The sequence below is a fragment of the Miniopterus schreibersii genome (genome assembly GCF_964146895.1).
Source record: "Miniopterus schreibersii genome assembly, chromosome: 4".
In the NCBI taxonomy this organism is placed as follows: Eukaryota; Metazoa; Chordata; class Mammalia; order Chiroptera; family Miniopteridae; genus Miniopterus; species Miniopterus schreibersii.
The window spans coordinates 46796131-46820491 of record NC_138105.1 but is presented as its reverse complement, the minus strand read 5'-3'; the positions used below and the strand labels follow the sequence as shown (position 1 = coordinate 46820491).

At 42.3% G+C, this 24361-nt stretch overlaps 1 protein-coding gene across 8 annotated transcripts in view; it reads right to left on the bottom strand.

Moving 5' to 3' along the window:
* Window positions 1-24361, bottom strand: part of TRIM2 (tripartite motif containing 2) — a 125813-nt gene that overhangs the window by 45436 nt on the left and 56016 nt on the right. For 3 of the 8 annotated variants that reach the window (XM_081137484.1, XM_081137478.1, XM_081137481.1), the window contains exon 2: window positions 1683-1867. In XM_081137484.1, coding sequence (XP_080993610.1) covers window positions 1683-1816 — 134 coding nt within the window. In that variant the 5' untranslated portion in view covers window positions 1817-1867. Of the gene's footprint in view, window positions 1-1682; window positions 1868-11881; window positions 12350-24361 lie in introns of those variants that run through there. The other 5 variants (XM_081137479.1, XM_081137483.1, XM_081137485.1 and 2 more) reach the window with 3 other exon arrangements.

The following is a 24361-nucleotide window of genomic DNA, read 5'->3' as shown; positions in this document are numbered from 1 at the left end:
ACGTTTATATTTCTTTCCACACATACCTCTTCTGAGCCTCAGGTCAGTACACTAACTGCCTTCTTAACATTTCCCTTAGAGGCCTCACAGGTTCTAAAACTCAACATGTCCCAAACCAAACCCATGATTGCACCCAAGCTGTGCCTTCTTCCTATTTCAATGAACAGCGCCTCTATCTTATCTAGGAGGGCTGGGCTAGACCTAACAGAGAGGGTAGGGGGCAGCCTCGGGACAGCCCAGATGTTGCTTCTCACCTGTCAGAATAAGGAAATGGGAACCAAACCAACCACCTGGGCACTGAACACTGGGGAATGGGGCAGCTCTGCCAGCTCAGACGGAGTGGCTCTCAGTGCTTTATAGAGCTCCAGGCTCTGGCAACTGCTGCAAATCAAATACTGGTCTTACCACGAGAGCCCAGGGACACATGGACAATTAGCTGGAATTCGTGTTTTGGCTACACTGATTGAGCAAGGAGGAAAAAACCACTCTCCATTGAGCCACTGTGGAATATGAATCACAAAGTACTTAAACCAAAGTATAAAATGAATAAAATAAGAAGTATTGGTGCCCTATGTACCACTACTAAAACAGACAAACAAAAGCCCTATATCCACACATTACACACAAGACCCCAAAACAACCCACAACAAAGCAAGCAAAGCAAACCAACAAACAACCTTTAACTACCAATAACAAATCCACCCCTCTCTCCGCCCGTCACCACCAAGGACATGGTTATTCTGTTGCAACTGAGACCCTCCAAAGTGAACCAACTCAAAGCACACTCAATCAGTTAACAACTCTATGTTAAATTGGATCGTAGATGTAGTTGGCATTGATTTGAAGCCATTGGGAATACCAATTTCCTATTCTATAACAGAAGGCAAAGCATTCTAGTTATGTATATCAAATAATAGTAGCAAATGTATTTAACAAAATGCTACAAAATATAATTACCATATTTGTTTTTAAGAAAAATATACAACCTTACTAGGGAAATACTTAAATTAGGCCACTAATTACTAACAGCATCTTTATGCTTAATTACTTATGTGGAAGGGAATGTGTATTCTGATAAATGATTAACACAATGGGAAAAATTTCAGGAAAGATAAATAAGAACGTGTATTTTTATATAGAGCATATTGTATATTCGGGTAATTTCTAATTATTACATATATATAGTTTTTTTCTTCATCTGAAATATCATAATGTTCAGCTGTGCCAATAGTGTGTGTCTTTTGAATTATCTTTGGAAGGAGGCTCTCTCCTTTTAACTAACCCCTCATACATGCAAATATTTTTACCTAGTTGTTATATGGCAGGAAATGGCAGATTTTTAATTGTCTCTCACCAAAGGTCCATTGTGAGGGAACTATGGTTGGCAAAAATTGTTTCACAAAGAACAAAGGGAAAATTAAATTTTTTTTAAAAAATCTTCAAATATTTAGTGCTCCATCTCCTGTGGAAATGAATAAACAGCTACTAGACTGTTTTTTTGGCCCACTTGTAATTACTTGAAATAAAGTAAATTATTGGCAAGTCATGATTATGTTTCTAGATATCTATCAGAAGCACAAACGATTTATTGTCTCCCATAGGTAACTGGAGAATTCTGGAAAGAACCTTTAATAGGAGGTCAGCCTGTGAAACTCCCTTCTCCACTCACAAAGGAGGCTTACCTCTCGCAGAAAGTGTGCAGACAGGGGAGAACCTTGGGGTTCTTGTACCGTTCCAGGCATATACTGCAAATCAGAAATTGCTTGTCAATCTGGCGCACCACAGGACTTGGGATGTTGGTGGCTTCACTGGCCATCCTAGACCACTGACATGGGGGGCCAGCTGTCTTTGACCCTGCACACTGCTGCTGTCAGACAGAAAAACCAAAATGAAAAAATATTTAATATTCTATAAGTGCAAGTCAATCACTGGCTCATTCACTATGGGTATTGCATTATGAATACCGGTAGGATTTCATGTTAGTGACCTCAAAATGGCCATAACCCACCCTGATGCTAAAGAGGGAGTAGAGCGAACTGCCTGTTTTGCAAATCAACAAAATAATCACAGGTTCACCATGCAAACAAAGCAAAAAAAAGTGCACTATACAAAGGTATGCCTGCTGGCTTTCATCTCAGTGGCAGCTGAGGGGTTAAATACGTATACAGCTATGCCTGTTCATGCCTTCAGCCATGACTATATTTAAATATATATTTACTGTCTTATTAAAATAGTCCTGCCCTGAACGGTTTGGCCCAGTGGTTAGAGCGCTGGCCCATGTATTGAGGCGTCCCAGGTTTGATTCTGGACAAGGGCATGTACCTTGATTGCAGGCTCGATCACGGGCCCCGACTAAGTGCGGGAGGCAACCAATCAATGTCTCTCTCACATCAATGTTTCTCTCTCTCTCTCTCTCCCTTCCACTCTCTCTGAAAAACAATAGAAAAAATATCCTTGGGTGAGGCTAAAAATAAATTAACTGATTTAATTAAATTAAATAGTCCTATAGTCTATATGAAATAGAATAGTCTTATTAAGATACAATATGTTTTTTCCAACTATTATACTTGAAGGGGATCAAACTATGGCACTTTGACATAAGGATTATTTTGAGCTAAAGGCAATTAAGAAACAGCAGACACAGAAGGAGCTCTCTGCACTCTCCCATCTGCCTAAAAGCAGGTCATAAATTTCCCGTCTGTAAAGGTGCCCCACTCTCCCATACCAGGAACAGAAGAGTCTTAATCGCTGGCGATGGCGCAGAGAGGCGTCTGCATAACAAACCTCACTGAACGAGCCTTATCCACCATACACTTTCCCATAAATTTTGCCCCGAGGAGTCCGAACAACCTTTTCCCTTGTCCAGTCACTTCTCCACAGTTTGTTGCCCTTTGTTAAAATGGTATGTAAGCTCTCAGGTCTAACCACCTCTTTGGGTTCTCACTTCTTTCCTGGGAAGCTCCCATGCATACAGAATTAAAATTACTAAATCCATAAAATATAAAACACTTTATTTGGGGAAAATAAAATATCCATAAATTCGTACATCTTTTTCTCCTGAAAATCCGCCTTTTGTCTGATTCATTCACAGGTCCCAGACAGAACATAAGTGTAGAGAAAATGTTTTTTTCTCCCCTACATACTGTTAATATGCAGGATAGAAATAATTAGAATTTCTAATTAAAACTTTGCATGTGGTTCAGAGTGTTTTCTTCAGAACTAAAGGTTTATAGATTTCATACTAAAATGTATTTCCCATGGATCGGAGACAAAGGCAAGAGTTAATCCCTGTTATTTTTAAAAATGTCTGTTGGTATTCATGTGTAGAGATTTGAGGGATCTGGTGAAAGGAATTCAGAGGAGATTTCAGTTAGTGAGGGATTGTGCCAGAAACAGAGAATTAAAAGAGGGCAACAGAGAAGCAAGCAGAGGGCCTATGAGAGGATAAGGGAAGAAAAAGTTATGATGTAACTTTTTACCACCTTAAAAAACTTCTGGCTTCTATCCCTAACCAAGGCTGAGCTAACATTCACTTCCAATTTTCTAAATATATGGTTAAGGTGTCCACAGCCCTTCAATTCCCAATAGAAATTCTCTTAGCTAAATAAATAAATAAATAAATAAATAAATAAAAATGTAGTTAATCTTTGTGACCCTAGGCAGGCAGGGTATTCGTCTCATTCTATAAGATTTTTAGATAGTAAGGCTCAGTTAAGAAATGTGCCAATCTCCAAAGAGGACATAGAGATGGCCAAGAGACACATGAGAAAATGCTCAACATCGCTCATCATCAGAGAGATGCAAATTAAAACCACAAGGAGGTATCACCTCACAGCTGTCAGAATGGCTCCATCAACAAGTCAACAAACAACATGTGCTGGCGAGGGTGTGGAGAAAGGGGAACCCTAGTACACTGCTGGTGGGAATGCAGCCACTATGGAAAACAGTGTGGAGGTTCCTCAAAAAATTAAAAATTGACCTGCCATTTGACCCAGTGATCCCACTTCTAGGAATATATCCTAAAGAACCCGAAACACCAATTAGAAAGAACTTATGCACCCCTATGTTCACAGCAGTGCAATTTACAATAGCTAAGATCTGGAAACAGCCCAAGTGCCCATCAGTAGATGAGTGGATAAAAAAGCTGTGGCACATTTACACCATGGAATACTATGCAGCTATAAAAAAGAAGAATCTCTTACCCTTTGGGACAGCATGGAGGGACCTGGAGAGTATTATGCTAAGGGAAATAAGCCAGGCAGAGAAAGACAAGTACCACATGATCTCACTTATATGTAGAATGTAATAAACAAAATAAACTGATGAACAAAATAGATCCAGAGACATGCAAGCATGAAACAGACTGAGGGATCTCAGAGGGAAGGTGGGGGTGGGGGAGTGGGTGGGGAGAGATCAATCAAAGAACTTATATGTTTATAAGCATAACTAACCCATGGACACAGACATTGGTATGGGGAAGGCCTGGGGGTGGGGTGGATGAAGGGTGGAGGGGATCAATGGGGGTAAAAAAGGGACATCTGTAATGTTTTCATCAACAAAGATAAAATAAAAAAGGAAGAAAAAAAGTAAAGGACATACCAGATGTAGGGGAAAAAAAGAAATGAACCAGAACGCAAACTCAAGTGTGTATGTCTCTAAAACCCAAGGCCTTTTCACTCCTTAAATCACCACACCTCCCTTTACCTGTGCTTTAAGAAGGCTGTGCTATGGAAGCTTGGTTTGTATATAACATGTTCATGTGGGCTGGACCTGCATTTGAAGCTGGGAAATATACTATACTTACAGAATAAACAATTCTATACTTTCTAAAGGAAACATTCTTTTCTAAATATAAATGGTAGTTCTTCTTTCTCCCCACCAAATCACCACATTTTTAAAAAGTATGTCAACTTTGCCTTAGCTGGTTTGGTTCAGTAGTTAGAGTGTCAGCCTGCAGAATGAAGGGTCCTGGGTTTGATTCTGGCCAAGGGCACGTCCCTCGGTAGCAGGCTCGATCCCCAGCCTGGCTGGGGTGTGTGCAGGAGGCAACCAACCAATGTCTCTCTCACATCGATGTTTCTCTCTCTCTCTCCTTTCCACCCTCTCTGAAAAATTATGGAAAAAATATCCTAGGGTGATGATTAAAAAAAAAAAAAGTATGTCAACTTTTATTAAGAAAATTCTACCCTGGCCAGTGTGGCCCAGTTGGTTGAGTGGTGTCCTGGGCACCAAAACCTTGCCGGTTCGATTCCCAGTCCGGGCACATACCCACACTGCAGATTCGATTCTCTGTCAGGGTGCATACGGCAGGCAACGGATCCATGTTTCTCTCTCACGCTGATGTTTCTCTCTCCCCCTCTCTCTTCCTCTCTCTTAAAATCAATAAAAATATATTTTTTTAAAAGAAAGAAAATTCTGTTTATGTATATTTGAGTAAAATTACATACATGACACACCCATCTTCCAACTCCATACCTTCTAGATAAGTTCATTAAAGAGCACGACCAATAAACAGAGGAACCTTGTGAAAGCACCTGCTATACAAGAGTGTCACGTTCAAACAACTCACTGTATTAGTTAAACAGTGTAGGTGTGACATACCTAATTAACCAACATTACCTGCTAGAGTTTCACTTAATGTCTCCCTAAAGAACTAGAGTAGAGAATGATATTTATTGAATTAAATGGAGCTCATCTCTCGGGAGCTCAAAATGTTGGTTCATCATCTACTTTTCTTTAACCACATCCCTATGACATCAGAATAGGGAAGGATTGGATTTGCCCGGCTTTAAGATAAGGAAACCAAAGCTTAGGGTGTAAATGACTTGCCCAAGGTCATCCAGTAAAATCAGTGAATCAGAAAGCTCAGATTTCAAGTTTTCTGCCTTATCTGATAAATCATGACACTTAATCTTAAACAAGTTGAACACTTGACTGTGTGCGTGAGAGAGAGACATAAAAATTATAGAGTGCTCATTTCAGCAGCACTAAAATTGAAATGATACAGAAGATTGGCATGGCCCTGGAGCAGGGATGACATGCACATTCTTGATGTGTCCCATATTTTTTAAAAACAATACATATAAAGAACTTTTCTGTTAAAATCGGTTAAAAATAATTTTATTTTGTATAGCGTTTGAAAATCTTCTTATTACCCTTTGAAATAATCAGTCATGCTGAGTATTAAATAAAGCAGAGAGGAAACATCATATTAGATTTTACTTTTTTTTAACTTTAGAACTTTGGATTTGGGGCAAAGAAAAAAACATTTGTTTTAATGATATATGTTGACTTAATGAAATAAAAACATTTTATCCCCATTTTATGATCATTACCATAGTGGGTGAGAATCTTTGTTAGCATTGGTAATTTATACGGCAAATTAAGTTTACTCATTAACACTAATTTAAAATTACAACAATATCACAGATCTGTCACAAGTGGCCTGTTGACGACATCTAGATTTTTAGGACTCCCACAAAAGGTTTCCAACCCCCCAAACGGAGACTTTGCCAGGAACTATCATTCCCTGAACATAACTGGATACCCAGAAGAGGAAAACAATTTAACTGCTCTTAAAGGGGTAATGTGCTAGAAAAATGGAAGCCTAGAATGTGCCAATAAGCACCACGGGAAGCCTTCCATCAGCCTGAGTATGCCTCAAGGACTATATACAAAACTTATGACAGCCTTTAATCAAAGTGTTTGGGCATGACCACAGTTTCTGATCTCCTTGATTAGAAAAGCAATACATTCTTATCTAGATTCTCGGAGCATCTTCTTTCCCCATCTTGGTTTCTGAAATGTCAAAGATCCTTCTTAACTCACAGAACCAGCAGAAACAAGTGAATGATAATGAAGGAGATGAGGCTATAGGAGTATTTTGCTGGAATCGGCAAAACTAATTTCTGGAGAGACGCACATGAAAACACGCCTGGGGTGGGCTTTGTCTCTGAAGAATCCCAGATGCTTTAGATGCAGAAACTATCACCAGACACACTGCCCAAAGGAAATGGTAGAGAAGCGAAGGGAGGAAGAGCCGTTTTAAAACTACGTAAATAGCCCACATGGATATGATATTGACATTAACCAGCTACCAGAGCTTCTACCTGGGGCCACTAACTAAGGTTCCTTGTTGGTGGGGGACCAAGAGCAACACTGCTTACAAAGGGGTTCATTCCCCTCTCTCTAGCTTTGCTCAATATCACCTTCTCAGTCTGAACACTGTTTAAAATTGAAACTTGCCCCAAACCCCCTAGCACTTGCTAGGCCCATCCTTGCTCTGTTTTTCCCCATAGTGCTGATCACTTTCTAATGTAACTATGTCATGTATTTATTTTGCAAATTATCTCCTCCCACACCTCACTAAGATGTAGAATTCTCAAGGGATTTTTGTCTGATTGCACACTGCAGTAGTCCCAGCTTTAGGACTGTGCCTGGTACATAGCAGACATGCATTATTTTTTGAATGAACTGAGCAAATGAAGTATAACATGGGAATGGACTCAGTCCCAGCAGCAGGAAGGAGGGGCACTTGCTGAATGACGTGATAAACAGCAAGGTCATTTCCAGTCAGGTCTTCACTTGACATCAGACGGTATCTACTTCTCCATGTGGTAGTCTAATGCTTAGCAACGTAAGCCATCATCCACAAGGCAAATAGTTAGGGACATATTTTAACACACTCACAAATGCAGGAAAAGAAGTTGAGAACTACTGAAGACACATGTTCACGGAGAGTAAAAGTCTAAGAAGGTTGACACATATATTTCTTATTAGTGGGGGCTTGCCAACTAAACACAGTTTGTTGTGGATAAAAACAATGATGATTACATTGCGAAGTCCTTGGGCAGAGAAAAATCCTGTCCCAGCATTTCTTTCCTCTTGTCATCTCTTGTATTTTTCCTGGCTCACTTTCTCAAACTACAACTTGGTGGGAATTACAAGCAAATGGAAAAGCAGAACTTGATAGGAGGAGATGAAATGAAAGAAAAATGCCTGTGTCCACAATTCTACGATTGTGACCATATTTCCCACCCCAAATTATACCACTCAGATCAGAAAACCATTCAAACTCCTATTGCAGACACTAAAGTGAGAAAGAACAGGAAGGGAGGGTGGAAAAGAAAAGCCAAACTGAAAAGCACTGTTCTTGAGAAGGGGAGAGAGTTAGTGAAAACTTGTTAGGCTGGTCTAGGAAACATGGTTGGGAAGCAGATCGAGATTCCTTTGGAAAATAAAATCTTAACATGTGACTTGTGGGTAAGAGGCAGCAAGCATGTCTAATTATACATCATTCTACAGGCACTAGATCCCATGTCTGTTGCTTAATTGTATGGCATTCTTGGGTTACTCCTCCTCTTTGTTGCCACTTAGCTGAATTTATTAATATGGCTACATTTTGTATTGTTCTTGGGCCAATGACAGCGGTGCCGGCATGCGAAAATCAGCTTCTCAAGAAGTTAAAAATCTTCCGGTACAGCTATAGGAAGGAAATCTTGAACTATTAGAATTATCCATAACTCCCAATATGCTACCTTTTACCTGCCAGGATAGGTGGTACCTCAAGCTCAAGACACAGGTTGAAACACGATTAAACAAACAAGGTATTTTCAGTTTTTAAAATTTGCGGGCATATTATCATTGACTTGAAGTGGAATTTGCATTGCTGCTGAGAACTCAGCTAGAAGAAAAAAAAACAGGACAATCTTCAGTGAAATTAAAACAGGGTGACCTATTTCCAGGTAAATCAAGCTGCTATCCCAAATGGGCCATTTTATAAATTAGAAGGCCATATGTAATATCTTTCCTGACTGTGTGTGTGAATATATGTGTGAGTGAGTGTGTGTGTTGGGGGGATGACATTCAGGGAGTCATCTACTTTAACTTCTGTCTCCAGGCAAGGACCTGCTCAAGCTTTCCGAAGGTTCTTATTTCCTGGCTCAGATGCAGCTTCCCTAGGCTGCTGGGTTTTGCTTATATGGAAGTTGATTTACATGCCAAGTCCCCACTTGCTTTTATGATATTTATGCCTATTTCCTCTATCTTTTTCCTTAGTATAGGTAACTATTTGCCATTTCTTCCTTCATAAAAGTCCTCACATTTGCAGTCAGTTCTTAAGACTTGCTTTGGGGATTCCAACCTCCAGAAAGCTGGGTCTGAGTGATGGAGTGTTAAGTGGTCAGGCTAATGGACATTCATCTCACAGTACCCTGGGACCATCAAGATGAGTGGGGTCTCCTCTCCACACATCCATCACCTTGCTTTCTAAGTCTCCTCCCTTGCTTTCCTTGGGGACTACACAAAGAGGCTGAATATTCTGGGACCACAAAATATGGCAGAGCACAGCCAGGCCCTTAAGCTCTGGGAGTTAAGCAAGGCTAGCAAGTAGGGAAAGAGAAATTTATTCCACATCAGAACTTCAAAGACAGGCCTACTAACAGCAGACCCCTGTGGCCCCTGGTTAATAGGAAGCATATTATTTAATTCTGTTGTTGATTAGAATAAATGTTCACTTAAATTAATACATTTTTGAGAAGAAGAATAAAAAGCATTCAGTGGAGGCTATTGAGACTATAAAGGCAGAGAAGGTAAAATAGAAATGGGTAGGAAAACTGGCGTGCAAAAAGCAGTAATGAATATTTTCTCCAGTGATGCTATTTGAATAATTATATTGGGCTCACTTATTCCTCAGTATCTTGTCTAATCTAAATCCCCAGATTCTAGGAGGATGTGTTAATTTCAGACAACCTGAACAGTAATATTCTGAGAACCCTAAGGGCCAACCCCATCATATAGAACAAATTCTACTCTGACACTGAAACCCTTATGTAAGTAATAAAGGAGCACAGATGGCATCCAAGTTGGTTTTTTTTTTTGGTGTGTGCAAATTATAATTTTGCTACAATTAGAAGTAATTCAGTCATGCTTTTTAAAGAAAGAAAAGAATGATAGTAAATAATTCGGCAGCAAATTTTTTAAAGTTTGAAAATATTTTTCTTCTATATATTTTAATAATATCTACCAATATCTAGTTAAAGTTTTAGTTGTATCAGAGAGATAATGAAAAAAAGAACAAGGGAGTCCTAAAAATTAAGCTTAGTTAATTTTTTAAAATTGCTACATATGTAGGATTTTTTCCTACTTAATAAAGACAGATAAGAGGAAGTTGTAAGTTTGGAGAAATTAATGTCTAAAGATATCCAAATGAAGGACATTTTCATTTCTTATTAATACAAAGAATGAGTATTTTTACTTCATATCGTACGCAATCAGATCTACTAAAGCTTTTGTTATCATGTAAGAAAAGTCATCTCAGGGTTATAATATTAACTGTGATGAAAAACATGTATAGATTTTATTCTGTTTTTAAAATGTGTGGGTTACACGTGCCGCATTTTTATTGCTTGAACCAGCACATTCTATCACAGAACCTTTTTACATTGGGCCGAGTTTTAACCTTTCCAATGCAAATCATTGTGTCTTTTTAGGAGAAAACTGGAAAGAAATATTTAGCAGCAGAAAGCTGCCTTCTCATAGCACAGCACACATGAAACTTTGCATTGTGTGCTTGCTGGGGAGGGGCGTGCATTATTTAACATTACAGTGGGGTAGGGCCCGTGCTGCGAAGGCATCTGCTGGGAAATAATTAAAGGCACAAGGAAATAGGTTCACATTCAGCAGTACAAAATCCTAATCTTAAGGAATCAGTTTAAGAATCTGGGCAAACAAATGGCTCTCCTTACATATTCTAGTTTTTTAAATTAAAAAAAAACCCTCTAACAATTTAATCATGAGAAATAAAAACTGCCATAATATGGTGAAAGCCAAAAAAGAACCAATAATTTTTTAAATGCATCTTTCTAAATGTAGATCTATTTCTTAAAGCTATAACTGTAACACTCATCTTTTCTGAAGACAGAAATATCATCTTATCTTTTGGTTCAGAAATCCACCTAATTTTTAGTTTAAAATAAATAGCTTTCCTGCTTGCTCTCCTACGCCCTCCCCCCCATAGGGGACAATGACAGGGTGGGGCATACTTGGAGAAAAACTTCTTGGATACAAAGATAATGCCTACTGCTTCAGGAAGCAAAGCTAGATTTTTTTTTTCCTGTAACGCTACCATTGAACTCCACCCAGATTTGAGTGTACTGCAAAGGCAGGGGGAAAATGTCAGAAAAAATAAAACAAATCATCCCCTGCATATTTGCTGGTCATCAATGGGATTTGGAATTCAGAGGGTCGAATCATGCATTATGAATGAATGGGTTTCCAATGGTAACTGGGAAAAGTGGCCCTCACCCTCAGGGTTCTCTATAGAGGACAGGGTGGGGGAAGGGTCGAATCCCACATTCTCCTCCACCCTGGGGTATGGTGGAAGGAACCCTGCAAATTAAATACTGCATCCCCATCTTCGTGCCCAACAGATGCAGGAGGGGGGGGGGGATCTTCTGTTTAAAATAAGCCGAGATACACGTTAAAATAAAGACTAGTAAAAATAAAGAGCTGGTCAGATCACATTAGGAACTTGATAAGAAAATCTTGCATGACTCTCCCTATTCTTGTGAATTCGGTGCCTTTGTTTAGCAAAGAGCAGGTCTCCCTCTACCTCGTAGGTACAGAGCATGCAGCATTACCAAGAGAGAAAAGGTGGGGCACGGGCAGAACAGAGAGAGCAGGAGAAATCAGTTATCCACCTGAGCAGGACCAAGCAACCCGAACCTTCAGGACCTACTCGTTTCTGCACACTAACCAGCGAGGCAAAGCATTAAACCCTCCCACGCTGCAACTCCGCGGGACCCCAAAAGAACAATGCCCGTTTCTGCTAACGTCTCAAGTTTGGAAGCAGCATGCCAAGAGGCTGGTTAGAATTCCCTACCATGCAGTGCAGCCATCCTCAGAAGCCCAGCATCTCTTCTGCTCTATGGAGGGATGTGCCAGGTCATGCACAGAACAGAGGAAGAGAAAAATGGAGGAAATGGGCAGGAGGCTCGGCAAAGTCCGCAGGAATGTTTCTGGGTCCTTAACAAGGGGGAGCCCCCCTTCGGCACGCACACCGATCAGTCTCGATCTTACAGGACATCTTTTTCTCGCTCAGCGTCTGTTGAAAAGACTGCAGCAAGCCAAGCAAGGGATTGTGGGATAGGGATGCAGCAGCGAGCTGCAAGGAGATTCGTGGGCGGCTCGCTCGCCCCTCTGAGTCAGCAGTCAGCTGTTGCCAGGCCCGCGGCTGGGCCGCTCCGGTCGCTCGCCGCTGTGCGACTGCGGGATGGCCCGGGAGCGGCCACCGAGGCGCGCCCCCCGCTGCGGCGCGGCCCGCACGGGCGCCGCCAGGGCTGCGAGCCGCAAAGAGGGGGCCAGTGAGCACGGGGGGGGGGGGGCGTGCGGTGCATCCCACAAAGAAAACGCGCCGCGCGGGAACTCGGCAGGAGGAGTCCAAGTCCAGAGGGTGTGCGAGCACACCCGTACTTAACTTCTTTTAAGAATAAGAGATGATCTCTTTCCTTAGACCTCTCAAGGAGCTTGCAACACAAATGCAAATTTTAAAAATGCAAAGCGGCGTGGTGCAGCAAGCCTCAGCCACCTCTTCCCAGCTCTTGGTGTTTGCCCAGGAAACAAAATACAGTTCCTCAAAGTCAAGTAATGCAAATGGCATTTCTCTGCTTCTAGTGGTTCTAATCATTCAGGGGAAAACCATATGGTACATTTATTTGCTTCAGGGCATGGACAGGACTCATTGCTTTTCTGAAGACGAAAAAGCTTTTAGTTAGAGGTTGAAAAACTTTACATTTACACTTGATTTCCTACCAACTCATTAAACTTATTTTTAAAGCATTGACTAGCTTAAAAATAATCAGCGTGTAGCCACATAAAAACGATTAGATCCTTACATTACAAATAATACTTTAGAATAAAACATTGTACACATCAGGATGGAATTCACCATCATTCCATTTTCTACAGCAAGGAAGGCCTTCCGGAATCATACTGCATGCGACCCCTTGGTGGGTACTAGTTGAAAAGTGGACACTAACCACTTTTATTTAAATAATAAAACTGTGAATTTGCATATTTGATTATATCAATATCATATTGTTTTCCTTGCAGTCAACTCTGCAGAGCAGTGATTACCTTTGGTGGGGGGAGGGGGAAGAGAGTCATAGAGAATCCAGTGAAATCGGCAGACCGGGGAAAACGCACAGACATGCCAGTTTTAGCATGCTCTTCCAGGTGGCGCACAGTTCTCAAAAGCCCAGGTTAATACCCTGCTTTAGGTTGTTTTTGTTTTAACAGCTTTATTGAGATATAATTCACATATTATACAATTCCCCCATTTAAAGTGTACAATTCAATGGCTTATATTCACAGATGTGAGCAACCATCACCACAACCAATTTTAGAACATTTTCATCACCTCAGAAAGAAATCCTGTACCCTTAGCGACCACCCCCTACCTTGCCATCCCCCACAGTCCTAGGCAACCACTAACCTATTCTGTCTCTGTTCTGGCCGACCACATGAATGGAATAATACAATCTGGGGCCTTAGGTGTCTGGCTGTTTTCACTTAGCATACTGTTTTCAAGGTTCGTCCATGTTATAGCATGTATCAGTATTTCATTCCTTTTTATGGTTGAAAAATATCCCATTGTATGGATATAGCACATTTTGTTTATCCATCAGTCAGTTGATGGACTTTGGGTTGTTTCCACTTTGGGGCTATTATGAATAATGCTGCTATAAACATTCATCTACAGGTATTTGTGTGGACACAAGTTCTGTTTCAGTTTACAATTTAATTAGAACCCACACCTGAAACTATAGGCAGGCTGCCACCTCTTCCTAAGCCAGACCATCACAAAGGTGCCTGACTTGCTGTGATGGGAATTCCCTTTCTCATTTGTGCTGCTGAGCCCATCCAGTAGCCAGATTCACTGAATGCTGATCCCTCCCCAAGCATATCTTCTCTCCTTACCTCTCTCCTTCTCTTCCCCACTCAACCGAAACTCTGGGATATACAACTAGCATGAGTCTCTGTGCTCTAAAGATGGTGGAGAAGTGGGAGAGATCTTTGGTTTTACTGCTGGGTTTGTAGTCAGAAAAGTTTCACTCGCTCATTCAATCATCCATTCCAATGAATACTTATTGAATGTCTGGTGTGTGCCAGGCACTGAGTAGGCATTGAGGATACAGAGAAGTAGGTAACAGTTTCTTAGCCCTCAGGAACGTCATAATCTAGTGTGGGAGATGGCTGAGCAATCAGGCAATTGCAGCTGGGCATGGTAAGTGCTTTGGTTGCAAGAGGAAGTGGATGCTCTGGAGCCCACCAGAGGGATATGCCAGGGCGAGGAGGAGTGGGGTGCATTTCAGGCATGGAGCACAGTACAGGCAAAGGCTTGGAGGCAAGGCATGGCTCCCAGGAACTGAGAATGGTAGTTAAGTGTGGCTGGAGCCTGGGATGCGGTAGAGTAAACGGGGGTCCTATGTATTTCTGATCTTTTCCTGGAATTGGGAATAGCTCTTCTTGGGAAATAGCATTACACCGGATAGTTGGGTCCCAAATACCCTCATCACAATGGTTTAACTACTGTCTGAGTAAGTGGGTTTGGAGGGCCCAACCAGGAACCTAACACATATAACATTGCTTATTATAGGAAAGTGCAGCTTTATTTTTAGTACCTCTTGGGAAATGAACCAACTGTTTATAAGTTGGGCCTGAGTTACCACAGGATGTGTTACAGGCCACAGCATCTTCCCCTTGACACTCCCTCGCAACAGGTGGTTCTGGTGGCAGTGGCTGTTGGTATGTAACAGCACAGCTTCTTTCTAAGTTGTAGTTTACTTGTTGTGAGACCTCAAACAGCCAGACGATGGGGCCACAAGAGCAGAGAAGAGCCCAAGATCCTTGGGATTGGGTCCATTGCACATCTTACTGACATTTTGGAGCTGTCTTGCCCTCCCCAGTTTCCCTCCAGTTCAACAGACATTAAAGAGTTAATGGTCATTGGCCAGTTTGACTGTGATGTACACAGCCATCGGTATATAGACAGTACATATGCTTAAGAACAGGACATGTGCTAAATAAACTGGGTTTGGCAGGATCCTGGGAGACAGAGATCTTAAATTTCTTGGCCATCTGTTATGTGCCAAAGTCCTTTATATACAGCTTAGCTCTCTCTGATCAAGGAAATTGCTCCTAGAAAGTAAACTCTTTAAGATGGCATAAAAGACCACTCATCATCTGGCCCATGCCTCCTTCATTTTTTTCCACTTTCTGTCCTCCCCAGTCATACTCTAGTTTCTAAGACATGCCACCACGTTTTGGGCTTGTTTTTATTAGCAGTGGTTCTCACCCAGGAAATGGCACCAAACCCGCTGATGGAGTGGTGGGGCATACAAATGTGAAGGGGCATTTGGGGCTGTCATATTGATTGTGTATTGGGGGTGGAGGGGTGGGAGGTACTGCTGATATTTAGTGCCTAGAGGCAGGGATGCCAAACACCCTCCAGTGCGTGGGACAGTCACATATAAATACATTTGTCCTCTAAAACTGCCAATAGCACCCCCTTTGAGAAACACTAATCTCTGGGCTCATATGCCATTTGTTCTACCTGGAATGTTCTCATTCTCTCCAGACTCCTTTCCCTGGTTAACTCCATCAAATCCTTCAGAATTCAGCAAAGACATTACCCATTTTCGGAAGGATTCTCTGACAACTCCTCTAATCCCAGACCCTCCCACTCCAGTCTGGATTGGGTGGCCACGCCTGTGTGCTCCATAGCATTCCTTGTTGGAAATTATCGACTGCTCCATCTTTTACCTCTAAGTCCCTAGCCGGTACCTGTCACATAGTAGGCACCCAATACACAGACGCAGAATGACAAAAATCCTTCTACAAATGAATGAATGACATAACATGATGTAAAGGTAAAGGTTCATTTCAGAATTGAAAAAAGTTGGGGGAGAGACCACTAGGGAGGTACAATTCTTCATATCTGATTGATGGTTTATAATTTAGAAAGCACCTTTATAATACAAAGCAAAGTAAACCCAGAAATAGATAGAGCAGGCACAATTATTATTTTAGTGGAAATTGAGGTTCAGAAAGGTCACAGGACCAGCCCACAGTGGAGTAGCTATTATAGAGTAGAGGTGAATTAGAGTTCAGGTCTTGTGACTGGCATGATTCCTCTTTCAGGGTTACAGTGCCCTGCAAGGATGGACTAAAGCAGGCACAGTTATCAGACAATTCCACAGGGGAACAAAGCCAGCTGATTAGAGGGGTGGTGTGTTCCAGTGAGAGACAAATGCAATCAACTAGAAGGAGGAACCCTGAAATCAGGAGCCTAGAAATTCTGCCTCATGCAATCATTATTGAGTTTTTCTTATCTTTGCTTTCAAAAACCTTTATGAAAATTATTGCCTGATCGTCTTCTGAAAGAGGATGGTAGGAACATGTATTCCAGCCTTCAGTTCACACGTGAGCAACTGGAGGAGAGGCACTGTTATGATGGATTTCACAGGACTCCAGGTGGGGCCCCTCAAAACCAAGCTCCTCCAGCCAGTCCACACTTTTTATAGTCAATTTGAGTGCTTTGGCTTAGACCCCAAGAGGCTCCTTTTTCTCTATTGCAGTGGCCCTGCGAGATTATTTAGTGGCTATAGGGAGGTCCTAGACCAAACAGGACTATTTGAAAATGATGATGATGCAGCAGAAAGAATCTTCCCTTTAAGTGTTCTTGAGAAAAGAGAAGGTCCAAGTTGGCATAACCTAATAGGGTTATGTGGATAGAAATGGATTAACCAGGAAACCAGCAGACGCAGTTGCAACCCAAGAACTCACACCAGAACTGTCCTGCCCTTGAGATACTATTTAATATTTTGCATTTCACAAATAATTATGTGCCAGGTGATGTACTAGGCACTGATAATACTAAAATAGGAAAAGAACAGAATCTCTCAAAATCACAATGTCCTTCCTATAATTCATAGTCATGTTGACTGGGTCTCAGGCATCAGGATAGCCCTTCTCAGATAGGCAGAGTGCTTGCAGTAAAAGTGACTCAGATCAAGCACCACTGACCAAGCTCAGTATCTTAGTATCCCTTCTAGGTTGCCTGTGAGTTTCCTACAGGGTGATACCCAATACTGATGACAAAATCCAGGTGGGGTCTGCTCAGCACAGAATAGAACAAGACCATTGCTTTCCTTGTTCTAGGCCCTATACTTTCACTAATGGCTTCTAAGTTCATTTTACCCTCTTGTCATTTTTTTCATGATGAATCATACTGAACAGATAACTAAAACTCAATTCTAATAACTCTATCAAAAAGGAAATTCAGAAGAGAGTCTAGTATAATTTATTCTTATGAAACCCAGAATGCTTTCTTTTCTAGGTGCTTGTAAACCATCCCATTAATATTCCGCTATAAAATTATGCTTTATAGAGTTCCTTAGCCTACAATTTATGGGTTTGATCTTTGTAAATGAAAAGTGTATTTCCCCATCTCCAGTCTTTAAGAAACTTACCTTTTCCTTAAGATCTCATAAAAATTTGGCAATCATATGTTCCTTCAAAAACCTGGAATGTGTCATGCTCTCCCTCCCTGGAGCCCGCCTGCGCCTTTCCTTTCCCCCTCTCCTTCCCCCACAGGTATGCATCTCCTAAACTCTAAGGGACCCCACGAGACTTGCAACCAGGGTAGCAATGGGCCCAGGCTAATTCCCTGAACCTGTCTCCAAGGTCCCCTTTTCCCTGATTTTCCAGTGAGTTAAAGCAGCCCCACCTTGGCTCATTTCTTTCCTAAGCATTTCTATGGAGCCAAAGCAGCCCTACCTAGGCTCTCTCCTGTTGCTTCTTCTATCCTAGGCCCTATTAAAAAGAAAAAGAAAAACCCTGGAATGTCACTTGTTGAAGCCAGGGGACTTAAAATTTATTTAGGGCAACTGGTTTTTCTATTTTTACCTACTGTATTTGTTTCCAGGGGCTGCTGTAACAAAGTACCACGGAGTGAGGTGGCTTATAATCACAGAAATTTATTCTCTCACACTTCGGGAGGCTAGAAGTACAAAAATCAAGGTGTCAAGATACCTCTCAAGACTCTAAGGGAAGATCCTTCCTTGTCTCTTCTAGTTTCTGGTAGCCCCAGGCATTCCTTGGTTTGTAGGTACATCTATCTCCATGGTTACATGGCTGTCTTCTCCCTGTGTGTCTCTAAATGGCAGTCCCCTTCCTGTGTCTCTGTTTTTTGTTCTTGTAAGGGCACCAGTCATGTTGAATTAGGGCTCACCCTCACAGAGTATGATCTCACCTTAACTTGATTACATCTGCAAAGACCCTACCTCCAAATAAGGTCACATTCATAGGTACTGGGATTTGGGACTTCAACATATCCTTTTGAGGAATACAATCCAACCCACAACACCTACTGTGGGTGAAAGGTTAATATGAGGTCTGGGGCTGATGTAGGCCCACCTGGGAATGACCTGGTTTTCCCACAGCACTGTTCCCTTGCAAACAGTAGTTATGATAAATGGAGAATATTATGTCTGCTTCCCTTGCCGAGTGCATTAGTGGAGCTGTGAGATGACTGGCAGGAAAAGGGGCTATGAGCTCTGTGTGTCAAGGTGACCCTTACATTCCTTGGCTCTCATCCCTGGTACGTATCCCAAGCAGGTGAGGGGCAAAGGAAGCTTCTGGGCCTCCTGATGAGGTGAAAGTACTGTATCTCCTGCTTTGTATCCTTTGCCAAGTTACTAACGGTACCATTAGATTGAAGCCTGCTTGAGTCTGGTTGGCAGCTTGAACCCCGTGCAGCTCGCCTACCAAGGTGTGACTTCCTTCTCATTAGCCTTCAGAAGCCCTTTCCCAGTAGGAAGATGTCCTTTACGGAGAAGACTGAAGCGAACCGCAAGGCTCTGCCATCTGCTGATCCAGCATGCCACCCCTTCCTTATTCTTTGTCTTGCTCTGACAAATAAAACGCAAAAGCCAATCAACAGACACTCTGGTTTTGCCATTGTTTGGCCTGGCTGTGTCAAAGTTGGCTCTACCTGTCCCGGGTATGCTTGGAAGATGACCTCCCAGCCCTGACTCTAGACTCCTAGCTACATGGATGTCCCTACTGAGGAGCACACCGGCAGCAAGTTTGTCTCTCCCGCAGTTTCACGGTCACACTTCTCATTTTCACAATTAAATTCAAGGCGGTGCCAAGTTACTGCTTGCTCCAGCGGTTTCCCTTGTTTAAGCAATCAGTGCGGCGGGTCTGACTACCCGGCTGGGAGTGAGAGTCAGGGATTCTATAAAGCGAATCTCCTCGGGTGTCTGTCCTGGGGGTGCGGAGCCCAGATCTGAGCTGGGTGGGGCCGGCCCTGACTGACAGCCGCTCGGACTTTTAAACCAACGTGTAGTTCGGAGAGAACCTTATAAACGATTATATCTTTTGAGCAAGTAATCCCACTTCTAGGACTTTACTCAAAAATAATAAATCAACACAGATACGGGCCAATCTCAGCCGCTGCTTCCCAGGCCAGGCCGAGCCCCGAGAGCATGCACCGGCTTCCCAGGCCCGGCGGTGGTTTCTATAGCAACAGGCTCCTCCCCCAGGAGCCAAGCTCTCCCGGGCTCTAGAAAAGCTGGCGCCTCCTGGACAGAGATGTCCAAGGCGGGCTTGTACAGAATTATGAAACTCTCTCTTCCCCCACCCCCGGCCCCAGGTAGGTTTCCTTTTCTAACCTGATTTCTCACTAGGAAACAGGACCACTCTGTAAAATAACTGATTCAAGTGGTGGCGATGGAGCACCAAGGGAGGGAAGGGACAGTGAGCCCTGCAGTGACAGCTTTTAAGAAGTGGCCTACAGGAGTCACCCTGGCCTAACGGTCCAACAGTGCAGGTGCCCCAACTGTGGCCCTTTCCCGTCTTCGGCATTGTGGCTCTCCTGCCTTCCTCATTTGAGCTAATGTGACCGTGGTGCTCTGGAGGTAAGGTGGGGCTTTCTCTCCTTAATACGCCGGAGTTTACTGAGGGCTTCTGAGCTCAGTGCTTTAGCCTGAAGGGTGATGCTAAAGTAGGAGTCTGGGCACTTTGGCAGAGAGCTAGTGAGGGGAAGCAGAGTTTACCACCCCAAAATATGCCTTGTTAGGATACTGATTATTTTAAGCTGGTTATTTTTAAAAAACAAAAGACTCAGGAAAAAAGAAAAAAAACAAACCTTTGACCTTCTCTGGAACTGCCTAAAAGAACTGGGATACAAGACCTGCTCCAGTTATCATAGATCACTAGAGTTTAATCTTTAGTGTGGGATATACAAGGAGGAACCTAGCAAGGCCCTTTTGTTCAAAGTCCTCTCTGTGTCCTGTTGTTAAAGACAACCCAGCAAACATTTATTTACCAAACATTTGCTTTTCCATTTCCATGTGAATTGACTTCCCGAATGAACCCACACCCCTTCTGACGTGTCCTTGGCCCATAATCTTATGGAACCCCCACATGTGCATATATCATAAAGTTGTTAATCCTGCTAATCTGTCTCATGTCAATTTGATTATTACCCCATCTAGAAGAACTTAGAAGGGTAAAGAAAAATTATTTTTCCTCCCCCCAATACCCTTGGTATCTGGATAGTGGAACTTGCCATCACCTGCAGGAGGCTGCCTCCCTGACATGTGTATCAGGAGAGAATCTTTCCTAAGCAGCATATATGGCACCGTTCCATACTGGTCACTCATATCCCAATATCACAGTCCTACTATGAATGTCAGCATGAAGCTGTAATTAAGGCCCAGCTCTGGAGACGCATCTGTATTTGCTCTATATTCAGGTTGCTCATTGCCTCTGTAGGTGCATTTGTAAAATACTACCTCATAAGGCTGTTATGATGACAATGGTATGGTGTGTAAGAGCCCTAGCATCCTGCTGAAGCGCAGCAAGTCTCAAGTTACTAGGATCAGAAGCTGTGTAGTGCAGTGGTGGAGAGCGTGGACTCTGGTGCTAGGGTGGATTTGAATCCTAGCTCTGTCACTCACTGATGACCTTAGGTAAGTCATTGAACGTCTCTGTGCCTCAATTTCATCTGTATAATGGGGATAATAACCTACTTCACAGGATAATTGTGAGAATTAAATGATTTAGTCTATGAAGAGAACCTACCAGAATGCCTGACATATAGTAAGCAATCATGACATGTATTAGTACAGTAGTAGTATTGCCAACACAAGATTTATGAGTTCCTTTAGGAGTGACTAATGATTCACTTTTGTAATCCTAGAGCCTGGCTCATGTAGGGGTTCAATAAATATTTATTTTTTCGATGAATAGACTAGTAATACACTACTCCCCATTATTTTTTTCTTGTGGCAAATAAAATAAAATCAATAAATGAGAGTGGGCAGAATCATGTGAAATCAGAAGAGATGTATCTATATACTTTTATCATACTTGCCAGCAAACAGCCACCCTTGGCCTTCTCACCCACTTAGTGCTGGTGTCTCTTAGCTGCTTTGACACAGTTGAGTAAGAGGGTAGAGTGTTACTTTGTTGCTCTTGGTGAGTCCTCATACCAACTCCTAATCCCAGGCCAGCCCCAGGAAAAAAGAGTGTCCCTGCTCAAGCCCATCTGCCCCTTGTTCTTCTGAGTATAAGCAAAAAGAAGGGTTGTATGGAAAGTAACCTCCCAGGGTGATCTGATCATGAATTCCTAACTATTCTTAACTGAGCAGGTCATGGGGGGTGGTCACACCCCACGCCTATAAATTCTTTAGTGAGAGGTTTTTAAACCAGCCCTGTCCATTGTTCTTGTGCATCTAGGTTAACACACCTTTGAAATACCAGATGTAATACCCTTGAAGGGATTAACCCTCAAGAGAGGACATAATCTTGATAACTATCCTGTAATCCATTCCCCTCCTTGATTTCTCCAACCTTTCTTAGGTCCCCTCCTTAATTTCAAATGCATAAAAGAAGCTGCAAGACTTAATTTCGGGAGCATTTGAGGTCTTGGTCCCTGGCATATGTTGTCAGTTTGGCTTAAAAAACTCTTACAAAAATTCTCTACAGGTTTGGATGCTTCTTACATCAACGTAAGAGGCCTGGTGCTTCATGCTGGTCAACGACCAGTGGAAATGAGTCCTCATTAGCCAGTGTCTCGCCTTTAAAATCAGTGGTCTTGGAGAGGTAAGAGAAACAATTTCTTTTGGCATCTTTCCAGAGTCAAAGTTTCCCCCTTTGATGACAGCCATTGTCTCTGGATGTGAGAACAGGAGGCATGGCTTTCATGTCCTGCTCTGAATGGACATGCTCCAAAGTAAATACTGAGTTGCCCTGCTCTCCCCCTCAAGGGCTGGCACTATGTCCAGGCTATGTGCCAGGAAGCCACAGTGCCACCAGAGGTGAGGGGAGCAGGAGCAGGCCAATAGGAGCAGCTAGGCCGCAGCAGAGGGCATGCACATGCCAGTCAGGGTGTCCTGCCCACACCAGTGTGTCCTGGTACTGGGTCAGCCACCTTGGTGCCAAGTGGAGCCATCCATGGCCTGGGTGCCAATGCTGGAAGCACCTGGCTCTTCCTTGATAATATAGTTCTTCTTCCTGTCTCTCTTCCCCTTTTCTCCTGCCATTTCCTTCATTAAAAAAGCTTTCACTTTAGCTTCTTCTATGTGCGGGACACTGCACTGGGGTGCACATTCAGTCACTATCCTTAAGGAATTTCTGAACTCTCATGAGAGAGACAAACATAAAATCTCAGTTAAACAATCAATTAAATTAATAAAAACAAAAATAAATTCTATTTCAAGTAAACAATTTCTGTGGCCTCCACCTCAGCCCTGCCAAGAGTGCTCATGGGTATTGCTCCAGCCAACTGAGACGGCATTCGGAGACTGATGATAATTCAGGCCCTGGAATCAGAACGTGTGTGTGCAAATCCCAGCTCTGACACTGACCAGCGGTGTGATTTGAGGAAAAATGTACAACCTCTCTGACAGTCCTTTTCCTCATCTGTAAAATGGTGATAAAAGAGTTACAGCTCAGCCCTGGCTGGGTGGCTCAGTTGGTTAGAGTGTTGTCTCGATATGCCAAGATTGTGGGTTCAGTCCTCAGTCACACAAGAATCAACCAATGACTGCATAACTAAGTGGAACAACAAATTATTTCTCTCTAAAATAAATAGTTAAACCTCACTGGATTGCTAGGAAGAGTAAATAAGATAAGACCTCAAAGGTGCTTAGCACAGTGCCTGGCACATAGTAAAACAAAAGATGTCAGCTGTCCTTGTTGACTAAGGGTCAGCAACTTTCTGTAAAGGGCCCAATAGTAAATATTTTAGACTTTGTGGCCACATAGTATCTATTTCAACTACTCACCTCTTTTGTTATGGTGTGAAAGCAGCCTTAGATAATACGTAAGTGAAGGAGTATAGCTGTGCTCCAAAAAACTGCATTTATAAACACAAAAATGTGAAATTTTATATAAAATTCACATCACAGAATATTATGATTTTCCCCCCAAGCATTAAAAAATGTAAAACCATTTTTAGCTCACAAGTAATACAGACAGAGGCAGTGGACAGGATTTGGCCCACAGGCTGTAGTTTGCCCACCCTGATCAAGCCTAATGAAATGGCTGGCACTTCCTTTCACGGATCTTATTTCAAAAGAAAATCTACTTGGTGGGTCCACAATACTCTAATTCAGTGTCTGTATATTAAGACACAAGCTCCACTAACTTTAACAAGGTTATAAACCAGTCCAAGGATGGCAACAATTTCCTACAGGAAAAACAATACCAACAATTTATTTGTGCACAAGCAAAGAAAAATAAACAATACCTACAATTTACTTGTGCACAAGGTAAGAAATGGAAAAGATAATCAGCTCCTTGAATGCACCATCACCTGTGTTTTGTAGACAAAAAGCAAGCTATCTGTCCCACACAGGCACAAGGATGAGCTGTGTGTGTACTTCACTTCTCAGTGCTGTGTACAGAGAAATCTAGCTGTAAGATTTGCCACCGAGGGCCACAACACCCCTAATTCTACACACAGAAGCTGAGAGGAGATAGTGTGTGTAGTGGATGAAAAAGGCTAGAGAAAATGAGAGAGGGCTGGAGAAAACTGTCAGAAAACAGGTCAAGTCCCACCACCATAGAAATCAGATTGTGCCCTAGCAGGGTGGCTCAGTTGGTTAAGTGTCATCCTGAATATGCCGAGGTTGCAGGTTCGATCCTCCATCAGGACACATACAAGAAGCAACCAATGAATTCATAAATAGGTGGAACAATGAAATGATGTTTCCCCCTCTCTCTCTAAAATCAATTTTTTTAAAATATTTTTTAAAAAAATAAATAAAAAGGTCTTAGAAAAAAAATC